We start from the raw sequence: 13,240 nt of genomic DNA, 5'->3' as shown, positions 1-13,240 counted from the left end.
TTGTAATATTTGGGGGTTATTTTAGCTTAAAGGTAGAGCTTACCAGTGAGCTGGATCCACACCAGATGTCGTTTAAGGGCTTGTAGGCCCACTTTTATTAAAGAAAGAAAAGTCCAGAAACAAAATAGTTGCCCACACAGGGGTTTCAGCTTTCCACAGCAGTAATGTATGTAGAACCAAAAATACCAAGCCACCTGGCTCTCTTTAGCAGCACTGCTGCTCAGACTTCTGCTGCAGCCCTCTTGGCTCTTTAACAGAGTTCTGTACACCCAGTACCTCAGCACTCCTTAACAGCTTCTCTTTCAGCCCACAAGCTTGGACCCTCTGTCTGCTCTGACAGACCGACCTGTGCAGACATGCACACTTCTTCTCCCTTACACGCCTGGACTCCTCGGGAGGGTGGAGCCCAGAACCATGGTGTTGGCTTTGTTTTAAGCCCAAGACCCACCTGTGCAATCATCCAGCCAGACTGCTGGCTGGTCCCAAAACCCGGTCCCAGGATTGGAGATTCCGTACTACCACATATCCCCCCCCTTTGTTTCGACCCAGAGGGCGGAACACCCAAGTTACTTTTGGCACCTCTGTGCCAGATACCATTTACAGAAGTACCCTCCTGTCCAACCTCGCTTCTCCTAACGGGGAACTCCACCCAATGCCTCCTTTGGAGTCTGCCTCTAAGCCTTACTGTCACTCTGCTATGAGCTTTGATGCGACCTTCCCAACTTTTCTTCCGAGTGAATTTCCATAAGCACTTCCTCTCCTGAAATCTTAATGGATTCCCGTTGGTCTTCCTACCAACCCTTCTGCTTCCACGCTTCAGGTTCCCTGGTTTCCCCAAAACTTTCTCAGCAGTACTGTTCTGAGACTGTAGGGGGCCTATTTCTATAGTGTTTAGAACGGAAACCCACCTCTTATTTCTGGTACCTGCCTCAGCAGTCACTAATTGATTACCAGGTTTACCTGTACCTTTGGACACCACATTATCATGTACCATTAACACATTATTTGGTTCATCATTGACAGACATATTCAAACCAACATTAGACCTCTCAATGTTGCACATGTCACCAATGCCTTTTTTTCCAACATTTGCTAGGGTAGAGTCCACAGAGGGCACACATACTGGAGGGCCGCCATCACCCACAGGAACCTCACAGGACGCCACCTCCCCTGGGTTCACCCACTCTGCAGGCAGCTGTCCTACCACTTGACCCGTTCTGATGCCATCTGTATTTTTATCCACCGGAACAGGCAAGCTCTCGTCTGATCCACATACAATTTTTATCACACTCCTTGTCCATTCCCCTGTCCTGGAGACCTTATTATAAGGTTTGCCACCTAAACCAACCACTGGACTGGGGACCCCAGTCTCTTTAACCACCTTTGTTTGAGCCCTGGTCAGGATCTCTGCTGCTTTCAGGTCCACACATGGCCCTTCCACCTCATGTGGTTTTTCTACTGGCGCAGTATACACGCCCTTCACCAACTGACCAGCACCACACTGGACCATAGCAGCAGAAATGCTTCCCATCTGGCTGTTAGGAGGTGTAACCACAGGCAATTTAGGCTTATTTTCAACTTCTCCAACATCTGTCTCAAATATTTCTTCTGGATCTAATCTAGCAGCATACGTAGCGGCAACTTTTAACAAAAGTAGCAAATTTAGGAATAAACCATTCCTGTCCTGTTTTGCTTTGCTCTGTACAGCCTGCCATACAGTGCTCCACCTAGTGGTACTGCGCAGTACCAGCCCATCAGACTGTGGAGGAGACACACTAGTATAGATTGGCTGTACATCCCAAAGTTCAAGCATCTCTTTTAATGCTTCAGTTATAAACCAGGCCCTTGACTCCAGACCTAAGTCCTTCCTGGGAATTTTCATGACACTGGGGATGCAGAGAGACTCACTTTCTGAGACTTGAAAAGTTGCAATGGTTAACGGAACCTCCTCCCGGCTGGAGGTAAACACAGCCTGGTGCTCCACCAGAGCGCTGCCAATTGCTGGACTCATACTCAACTTCTCAGGCTCAGCATCAGTGAACTGCTCCAGAACATTACCAGTGACGTCACGTTGACACTCCATGTCAACCTCAGTTTTGTGGGTCACGGACAATGTCTCTGCTGTGCCCTTATTTGGTTCATCCTGCTCACCAGGGTTAACCCCTGCAGCAGCCACCGCGCCCTCAGGTACAAGCTGTTCTGCAGCCCCTCCTGCTGGCCCAGCAGAAACCGTGTCCACCTTATCTTTGTGCATAAAAGCCTCATCTATCAGGGAGATAAGATTTTTGCTCCAACTATCCCAATCTGTTGTATGTGAGCTCCCTTCTGCGGTACTCCTCAGCACCGATCCATCTGCCCAAGGAGACACATAAGAACAGACTGGCTCAGCTGCAGACTTATTACACCAGTCATTGTAAATCACATCAGACTGAGGTAGCACAGGTTGCAATACACCATATTCACCACCTTGCTCAGCTTGCATTTCATAAGCCTCACACACCTTTGCATTTTTCACAGGTTGTGTTAATCCACCATTTACCTGCACATTTTTAGTACTAGCAGCTTGCACTAACACATTACCATTACACAGTACAGTTCCATTCTGTCCCACCAGAGTGACATCGCAGTTGTCCAGGGCAACCTCTGACTCCAACACATGAAGTTCCCTGGAGATTCCTGTGGACAACTGTGCTGTCTTACCACCAGTTGCTACAGGCAACAGCCCATTTTTGATAACCCCAGGTTCTTTCAGAGCAAACGTTTTCCCAACAGCATTAAACTTTTCATTAACAGTAACACTTATAGCATTTTTCGCATTTGTAGGCTGTCCTAGCCCACGGCCAACATGAGCCTGATAGTCATTAGACACAACACTTTTAGTCATCAACACAGGATCTATTTGGATTTTAACCCTTGCCTTCCCACTATATAGGGAAAAGTCATTCTCAAGTGCACATTCAGTGGCCCCACTAACTGGGGTCACTCTCACATCATCATGGACAGTCTCGTAACCAGTCCTTTTATACATGAAATCAGCAGTTCCAGCCATCATTTCATTAAAGACAGTCTTACCCACCGCAGTAGTTGGGGTCACCATCTTCATTTGAGTACGTTGTCTTATGCACCAGTCCTCTGCTGCACTTTTACTGGCCAACTCCTCCTGGTGGCCATGGGATGAAACTACAGCAGGCATCTCCCACCGTTTAGCACCCCCTGCAGGCACAACAGGAAACTTCTTGTTGCTAGGGGTGACTGCAAACATATTTCCACCGGAATCTGGGCCTACAGACAAAACTTTCTCAGCAACATTATCTCCAGCCGTATTCCACAACCTAGGGCAAGAAAACATGCCATGCCCCAGCTGGCCACACTCCAGGCATGGTACTGGACGATTTTTTCCCAAAGCGATTCTCTCCTGGTGATTCCCAGCTGGCCGAAATGCACAGGCCTCTTTGTGGGGACGCTGAACCAAACCTCTACTGCAGCTCCTTTCAGGCATAAATTTCACTCCGGTTGCCATGGGAGACCGCACTCTCCCAGCAGAACTTTGCTGGCTCTCTCCAACATGAAAAATTGGCTCCTCCTTAAGCTGCTTTCCACGATCCTTATTAGACATAGCCCATGGTACAGCGACAGCCCAACTGGCTTCCTCTGCGTTGCTATGGGCAACCACTCTCATCCTCAGCCTTTGATCAGCCTCTCTCCTTGCATATAGCATGGGCTTCTCTCTGCTGGATCCCGTCTCATGCTGTGACACATTCACATCTTTCACAATAGCTGTTGTTTTAACTGCAGCAGCTTTGCCAGGGGCAACAACAGCCCTCTTCCAGTTATGGACATCCAGCGGCTTTTCCCTTGCACTGAGGGCTGGCTTCCTTTCCTCTGTAGCTTGGTCCAGTGCTGCTAAATGCCGCTTGCACCAATCCACTGCAGATTCAAATACTGGTGGACTCTCCATAACTGCAGTCACCTGTGCACTCATTGCACCAGTGTTGCTAGGGACAACCCCAGCCATTTTTCTCCTTGATAAACTCTGATCAGGTATGTATGGGGCTCGTTCAGGCGGTAACAACCCCTCCAACCACAGAGCTCTGTCTCTCATTTCAGCAAACCTGGCTTCTTTTAAGAGCTTTGACCGCCCCATACTTAGAGACTCCAGAACAACTTTAAACAGTCCAGGAAAATGAAAGGGTCTCTTTTAAAGCAAGTTGCTTTTCTCTTAATGCAAGCTTTCCTCACCTGCACATTGCACACACTGATTGTGCTGTCTCATGCACACAAACACAGTTCATAGCAAGAGAAAAAAAAAAAAATTTTTGACTTTTCATTCACAGGTACACCACCTGCAACACGGAATGCCTTTTGCCTGGCTGCACTTTCACACACAGCCAATAGTTCCTGACTTGAACTTACTGTGGAGCAAGGACCCGGATTCCACCGTCTTGTGCCCGCATTCGAACACCACTTGTAATATTTGGGGGTTATTTTAGCTTAAAGGTAGAGCTTACCAGTGAGCTGGATCCACACCAGATGTCGTTTAAGGGCTTGTAGGCCCACTTTTATTAAAGAAAGAAAAGTCCAGAAACAAAATAGTTGCCCACACAGGGGTTTCAGCTTTCCACAGCAGTAATGTATGTAGAACCAAAAATACCAAGCCACCTGGCTCTCTTTAGCAGCACTGCTGCTCAGACTTCTGCTGCAGCCCTCTTGGCTCTTTAACAGAGTTCTGTACACCCAGTACCTCAGCACTCCTTAACAGCTTCTCTTTCAGCCCACAAGCTTGGACCCTCTGTCTGCTCTGACAGACCGACCTGTGCAGACATGCACACTTCTTCTCCCTTACACGCCTGGACTCCTCGGGAGGGTGGAGCCCAGAACCATGGTGTTGGCTTTGTTTTAAGCCCAAGACCCACCTGTGCAATCATCCAGCCAGACTGCTGGCTGGTCCCAAAACCCGGTCCCAGGATTGGAGATTCCGTACTACCACAATATATATATATATATATATATATATATATATATATATATATATATATATCTCAAATACACTGCCACTAACTAACCTGCCTGCCTAATCTATCTCCGTCCACACACTATATAAGCCTGCTTACATAGCGGCCGTGTAGAATAGTGTGGGGCGTGGACATAGTCCCCCTGATCCATGATTGGCCAAAGGCACTCTGCCTTTGGCCAATTATGGCTCTCTCAGCAGAGCAAGCTGTGATTGGCCAAAGCATGCAGGTCAGGTGCATGCTTTGACCAATCAGATGCTAATGCACTGCGATCTCGCAGTGCATTATGGGGTGTTCCACGGCACTTGAATTTCCCATGAACGTCCCTTATGTTAAGTTCATTTTAGAACAAACGGACACCTGATGTTCGAGTTGAAATTACTTTTGACTCTAACCGGGGGCTACCCTAGTGTCCATATACTGGCAAATTGTTATTAAGAATAACAGCTGGTGCAGAAACTGAGTCCTTTTGTGATTTTTGGACCAAAGTGCAGTGCACATGCTATACAAAAGCTTTCTCCTTGAAGACAAAGCATTGGTTATATGCCAGAATATCTATGTGGGTGATAACAATGGGGGGATTTACTAAAACTGTAGCACACAGAATCTGGTGCAGCTATGCATTGACAATGAAACCTGGGAGCCGATTGGTTTCTATGCAGAGCTGTACCAGATTGTGCACGCTCTAGTTGTAGTAACAACCCCTAGAATATCCCCTCATGTCTTATATGTCTGGTAGGAGAACATTTTTTTTTGATACACCCATTGAGAAGACCTGTAGCCAAAGCTCTTCTGGTCATACTTCCCCTATGGGTCACAGGAATGCACTTAATTCTGCACTCCTGTGGCCCAGATTGAGCTGACAGTGGGCTAAAGGCAGACATCAGCTGACGTCACAAAGCTAGTCCAGAATCTGCAGGGACACCTACAAAAATGTTGGGATCTGCCCAGATGCCTGACTGGCACCTGAATCAGCCTCACAGTGCACCACTGCAAGCCTGAGACAGACACTTCCACCCCCTCTGCAGCCTGACGATCAGCCTAAACCCAAGAACTGGGCCATCAGTGTTCAGACATTCAGTAAAACATCACATCTGCATGTGTAGGAGCGCTGTCTCCTATAGCAACAGTCTTATAATAGTTCCTAATACAAGTTATATCTAACTCCTTCAATCCTCCTAAGATAACTTCTTGTAGATTCTCAGGCCACTGAGCTCCTAGTCTCTCTCACTATACTTGTTGGTTCACTGCCACTGAACCCTGTGAGCTCTTCCAAATGTCTTACTTAGTATCTTCCACAAGCAACACCCCCGCTTCCCTGCTGGGTCCCTGCGTTAGCACTCCGGATACTCCTCAAGTGTCACCCCACTGGCTGGGTTTCTGGCTTAGCTCCTGCTGAAGTTTCCCGTTTCTTCACTGTCTCTGGTGAGAATACTGCTCCTGTACTTGCTTCAGCTACTCAATGTGGTCCCTGGCAACAAGGTGGTTGGTCCCTTAGTGGCAACAGGTTCCCCTCTGCCTCTGATCATGACAGGTTCTCCGGCCGGCAGAACCGTCACTTCTGGTTGAACTGCAAGCCGCAGTCCCAACCCTGCACTGCTCTCTTGCTTCTGGATAGGCCCTCAGACAGCCTAGCAGCCAGATGTACCTGGGATAGGCCCAAACTCTGGCTTAGCAGCCCGGGCAGCCAACATGTCCACCCAGACAGCTGTCCAGATGGCACAAAACCTTGATCACCTGACTCCACTAAAATATCTAGGTTCTCCCAGCAGGCCAAGAAAACCCCTGCCCATTGGCTGAGACACCCCATATACACCTAATCTGTCCTTGCATCGCCCTTGTCTTATCTAATGTCACCAGGTACCCGGCCACCCAGCGACAGAAGAGAGAAGTGCAGCAATTCCAGACTTAAAGTGGTTATATAGGTTTGATTCTTTTTTAAATAACAAACATGTTATACTTACCTCCACTGTGCAGTTCGTTTTGCATAGAGTGGCCCCAATCCAGCTGTTCTGGGGTCCAACGGCGGCTGTTTCAGCTCCTCCCCGCTAAAGCTAACCCCTCTGGGAAGCTCTTTCCTTAGCTTATGGGTGTGCTCCCGTGTCATACACTTGGCGTCCATAGACGCCAAGTGCATGACTCGGTCCCGCCCCTCCGATGGCCACGTCATTGGACGTGATTGATAGCAGCACAAGCCAATGGCTGCACTTCTATCAATCTATCCAATCAATGGCCAGACTCAGTGGAGAAGAGGTTCCCGGGGGATGCGCACAGCAGGTGAACGGGCTCAGGTAAGTAAAATGGGGGGCTTGAGGGCCCATGACAGTGAGGTGATTTTTCACCTTAATGCATAGGATGCATTAAGGTGAAAAAACACAAATCTTTACAACCCCTTTAAGGTGAGATCAATTGATCCCTAACAATTGGCCAAGGCAACTTTACCTGGCAGGTAAATTTACTAGCAGCCCTGCCTAAACATCAGGGTGCTACATATATAATTCTATATTAGTGAAGGATGTTTTTTTTTTTTTTTTTAGGGGGTGCCAAAAATCCCCCCGACAGCACCTTAACACCCCCCCACTCACTGTCTTCCGGTTGGTCTGAAACTTATCCCATCTAGGCAGCAGGCATCACATGCAGCGGCTCCTGTTTCCTTTCCTCCATCTGCCGCGCGTCTCTTCCCCTCCCCCTAGGCATCCAATAGGTTTACCTGTCCTTTCAGCCAATCGGGTGATGGGTTCTGTGTGCCCCTAATGGACGGGCTGTATGTGTTCTATATATTACTGAATGGATAGTTAAGGAGATCTTACCTCAGTTCCTGGAATAATAGTTGAATAGGTGTGTGGTGGAGGTGCATTTGAATTTTCATTTTTTGTACCAAGGTGGGGTTCTGAAGTCAAGATAGAAAGTAAAAATGTTGATTTTGCAATGTTTCTTACATATGGCTTCATTCACTATGGTGCTATCACTTTTAAAGGAAACCACACAACTCGTCTGAGTTCAGTTGTGCACCATTTATTCCAAGTTACAGACTTAAAAATATTCATGTTAAAGGATAAGTTCACTTTAAAAAAAAAAAAAAACATTAACCACTTCCCGACCAGCGCACGACGATGTACGTCGACAGAATGGCATGGGCAGGCATATTGGCGTACAGGTACGTCCAATATTCAATGCCGCCCTGCCATTCTGCCTAGCAACTAGTGACGCTGATCTCTGCTCCATGTGATTGGAGCAGAGATCAGTGTTCACTTAATGAAAGCCCAACCCCCCCCCCACAGTTAGTAACACACCCCTAGGAACACTTAACCCCTACACTGCCACCCACTGGTTAACCCCTTCACCGCCAGTGTCATTTACACAGGAATCACTGCATTTATATAGCAGTGATTACTGTATAAATGACAATGGTCCCAAAAATGTGTCAAAAATGTCCAATGGGTCCCCCACAATGTCGCAGTCACAATAAAAATCGCTGATCGCCGCCATTACTAGTAAAAAAATAATAATAAAAAATTATTAATAAAAATGCTATAAAACTATCCCTATTTTGTAAACGCTATAACTTTTGCGCAAACCAATCAATAATCGCTTATTGCGATTTTTTTTATTTTTTTTACCAAAAATATGTAGAAGAATACGTATCGGCCTAAACTGAGGGGAAAAATGTTTTTTTATATATTTTTGGGGGATATTTATTATAACAAAAAGTAAAAAATAATGCGTTTTTTTCCAAAATTGTCGCTCTATTTTTGTTTATAGCGCAAAAAATAAAAACCGCAGGGGTGATCAAATACCACCAAAAGAAAGCTCTATTTGTGGGAAAAAAAGGACGTCAATTTTGTTTGGGAGCCACGTCGCACGACCGCGCAATTGTCAGTTAAAGCGACGCAGTGCCGAATCTCAAAAAGTGGTCTGGTCTTTGACCAGCAAAATGGTCCGGTCTGCAAGTGGTTAAAGGCATTTTTTTTTTTCAGGTAAAAAAAAGTGCATTTATAATTTTTTTGTTACCGGAGCCTGAAAAGCATTGCACCAGCGATCAGCAGGTCGCTGATGCCATGCAGGTCTCCTGCACATTGTCAGTGTATCAGCTTACCCATACATCCCGTATGGGTAAGCTGAAATTCATTGACAGGATGACTCAATGAACAACCACAGTGCTACACAACGCCATGGTAGTTCATTGACAACTACAAGTCGACTACTGCTAAGGATGTCGGGGCTTGTAGTTCCTTCACACACAGAGCTGTGTGTGAATAAAACTTCTGTGTTGGCAAACAGTGCCAGCTAGTACACGGAACTTCTCACTGTACTGCTGCCATAGGAGGGGGGTCAGCGGGCAGCCGCTGCCCTGAATTAGGTGAAACATGTAACATAATCCCAAAGATGAACTTTTTTGGCCATACATTAATTGAAATTTGGCTGGTTCAGTAAAGACCGACCAAATTCCGATCAATGTATAGGGACAGTCCCTGTACAGAAGTCAATCTACTGATCAACGTCTGTACAACCACCCTGTACAGTTTTTCTCGATTGATCAGTGCTGCCATCTACAGTTGGCAGAGAAGTCTCTCCATTGTCAGAATACAATGCCTTAGCAGGACGGATTCCCCCATCCACCTTAAATGTGTGGATGGGGAAATTGGGTCTATTTTTTTTCATGCAAACTAACCGTTTGCATGAAAAAAAAAAAGAATACTTTATGGGCTGCATTATAAAATTAGCATGACAGTAAAGTTACCAGCATTTTCAAAAGAAGCTGAGAAGATGAGACTACACATTCCCCATAAACCACATTCCCTAAAAATTGTATTTAACTGCTTAAGGACCGCCTCCTGCACATATACGTCAGCAGAATGGCACGGCTGGGCACAAGCATGTACCTGTACATTGCTCTTTAAGTGCCCAGTCGTGGGTCGGGAGTGCGCCGCCGGTGGTGCACTCCCAACCCGGTCCTGAGCTTCGTGACCGTGGCCGAGGGACCAGCGGACCCGATCACCGCTGGTGTCCCGCGATCGGGTCACAAAGCTGAAGAACGAGGCGAGGTCTGTGTAAACAAACCTCTCCCCATGCTTCCTACTGTGGCTGTCACTGATCGTCTGTTCCCTTTTATAGGGAGAGACGATCAGTGATGTCACATGTCAGACCACGCCCCCTACAATAAAAAAAAAACCACATAACGTCACACGTAACCCCTCCTCGCCCCCTAGTGGTTAACTCCTTCACTGGCAGCGTCATTTACACAGGAATCAGTGCATTTAAATAGTACTGATTGCTGTATAAATGACAATGGTCCCAAAGATGTGTCAAAAATATCCGATGTGTCAGCCATAATATCGCAGTCACAATAAAAAAAAAAAATCGCTGATCGCCGCCATCACTAGTAAAAAAAATATTAATAAAAATGCTATAAAACTATACCAATCAATAATCGCTAATTGTGATTTTTTTTTTTACCAAAAATATGTAGAAGAATACGTATCGGCCTAAACTGAGTAAAAAAATGTTTTTTTATATATTTTTTGGGGATGTTTATTATTGCAAAAAGTTAAAAATATTACATTTTTTCAAAATTGTCGCTCTATTTTTGTTTATAGCACAAAAAATAAAAACTACATAGGTGATCAAATACCACCAAAAGAAAGCTCTATCCGTGGAGGAAAAAAAGGACACCAATTTTGTTTGGGAGCCACGTCGCACGACCATGCAAATGTCAGTTAAAGCGACGCAGTGCCGAATTGCAAAAAGGGGCCTGGTCCTTTGGCTGCAAATTGGTCCTGGGCTTAAGTGGTTAATCCACTACAATGACCTTCTCTTATTTGCTCCCTTTTGGTCTGTTTAGTATACCATTGGAGGCATTTTGATATATCTATTTGACAAGAAACAAAAATATATTGAGATTGTCAGGAATTCTGAGCTGCCCAGAGCCCTATGCACATTACCCAATGGCGGCCTGCACGTTAGGAGCGCACAGGCATCGCCTCCCCTATCCATGCATCCAGTCCCCTAATCTACTAGCGGGGTGCTGGACACATGGATTTCAATTGTTTTTTTTTAAGCATGTGATTAGAGCCAAAGGCTCTAATAGGCTTCAAAAAGGGGTGGGCTTGGGGTGCAGATCACTGCACCCTGAGCCGACCCAGTTGTGTAACAATAGCGAATGAATATTCGCTATTGTCACACTGATTCTCCTCCCAGCCATTCAGGAAGTGGGTCCCGTCCCCATCACCTGATTGGCTGAAAAGACAGGCGATCCTATTGGCCGTCTAGGAGGAGGAGGAAGGAGACCCACGGGCGCCATGAGGAGATGGTATGGAGTTAAAAGGGAAACCCTACACCGAAAAAACGCCATGGAGGTCCCCCCCAGGTCCATATCAGACCCTTATCCGAGCACGCTACCCAGCCGGCCAGGAAAGGGGGTGGGGACGAGTGAGCGCCCCCTCCTCAGCCGTACCAGGCCGCGTGCCCTCAACATGGTGGGGTGCTATGGGGAAAGGGCCCCCCACCCCAAAGCACCTTGTCCCCATATTGATGAGGACAATGGCCTCTTCCCGACAACCCTGGTCATTGGTTGTCGGGGTCTGCAGGCGGGGGGGCTTATCGGATCCTCCATCCAACATGTCATTTGAATAAATGACATTGAAAAATGTGCCTTTAAAAGGTATAGGCGGAAGTGACGTTTTGATGGTATAGACACGAGTGGGGGCCATCTTAGCCGCACTCGTCACTATACCCAGCACAGGAAAGAACCCGATCACCTCCGCCGCTACCGACGGCTCCGCTAAACGGCGGAGGGAGCAGGAGAGCGACAGGAGGGGGGTGGCACCTCTCCCGCTGCTGATAGCGGTGATCTCGCGGCAAACCCACCGCAAAGACAACCATTATCGCACACACGACCAGCGCCTGAACAGATGGATATCTCGGTTGTGGCAGCAGCTGCTGCTCCCGTTACAGAGATATCCCTCTTCAAAAAATGGACGTACATCGGCGTGCGCTGGTCGTAAAGTGGTTAAAAAGGACACAGTCCTTTTCTATTTATTTTTTTAATTTCTGGACTTGGCGGTAGGTGAGTATAAATGGACACAAGTCCATTTACATCAGCCTCCCATAGACCCACATGGAACTTCCGATCAGGTCTGCTTAAACAGTTCCAGCATGCTCTTTCAACAGAAGCCAGTCAGTCGGCCCCGCACTTACTCCATGAAGCATGCATCGGCTTCTCGTGCATCTCTTCGTGGCGCCTGTGGGATCCACCCTCCTCCTAGATGGCTAATAGGATCGCCTGTCCTTTCAGCCAATCAGGTGATGGAGACAGGACAAACTTCCTGATTGGCCGGGAGGAGAATCAGTGTGACAATAGCGAATATTCATTCGCTATTGTAACACAATTGGGTGGGCAGTGATCTGCACCCCAAGCCCACCCCTTTTTGAAGCCTATTAGAGCATTTGGCTCTAATCACATGCTTAACCACTTGACCACTGGGCACTTAAACACCCTTAATAACCAGACCAATTTTCAGCTTTCGGTGCTCTCGCAATTTGAATGACAATTACTCAGTCATGCAACACTGGACCTATATGACATTTTTGTCCTTTTTTTCACACAAATAGAGCTTTCTTTTGGTGGTATTTAATCACCGCTGGGTTTTTTATTTTTTGTGCTATAAAAGGAAAAAATACCGAAAATTCTGTAAAAAAATGAATTTTTCTTTGTTTCTGTTAGAAAATTTAGCAGATTAGTAATTTTTTCTTCATAAATTTTGGCCAAAATTTATACCACTACATATCTTTGGTAAAAATAAGTACAAATTGGTGGATATTATTTGGTCTTTGTGAAAGTTATAGAGTCCACAAGCTATGGCGCCAATATCTGAAAATTGATCACACCTGAAGTACTGACGGCCTATTTCAATTCTTGAGACCCTAACATGCCAGAAAAGTACAAATACCCCCCAAATGACCCCTTTTTGGAAAGAAGACATTCCAAGGTATTTAGTAAGAGGCATGATGAGTTTTTTGAAGTTGTCATTTTTTCCCACAATTCTTTGCAAAATCAAGATTTTTTTTACTTTTTTTTTTTTTTCACAAAATTGTCATATTATCAGGTTATTTCTCACACACAGCATATGCATACCACAAATTACACCCCAAAACACATTCTGCTATTACTCCCGAGTATGGCGATACCACATGTGTGAGACTTTTACACAGTGTGGCCACATACAGAG

The 13,240-nt window shown here is 46.2% G+C and overlaps 1 protein-coding gene across 3 annotated transcripts in view; it reads right to left on the bottom strand.

Moving 5' to 3' along the window:
- The window catches only part of LOC143934023 (cell adhesion molecule CEACAM1-like), a 122,749-nt gene that overhangs the window by 14,920 nt on the left and 94,589 nt on the right, over positions 1 to 13,240 (bottom strand). For all 3 annotated transcript variants that reach the window (XM_077457263.1, XM_077457261.1, XM_077457262.1), the window contains one exon: positions 7,823 to 7,902. In XM_077457263.1, the coding sequence (XP_077313389.1) occupies positions 7,823 to 7,902 (80 nt within the window). The remainder of the gene's footprint in view (positions 1 to 7,822; positions 7,903 to 13,240) is intronic.

Source organism: Lithobates pipiens, unplaced genomic scaffold, assembly GCF_037356315.1.
Source record: "Lithobates pipiens isolate NorthernLeopardFrog02 unplaced genomic scaffold, aLitPip1_a1.2 Scaffold_27, whole genome shotgun sequence".
Lineage (NCBI taxonomy): Eukaryota > Metazoa > Chordata > Amphibia > Anura > Ranidae > Lithobates > Lithobates pipiens.
This window is presented reverse-complemented; position numbering and strand designations above follow the sequence as displayed.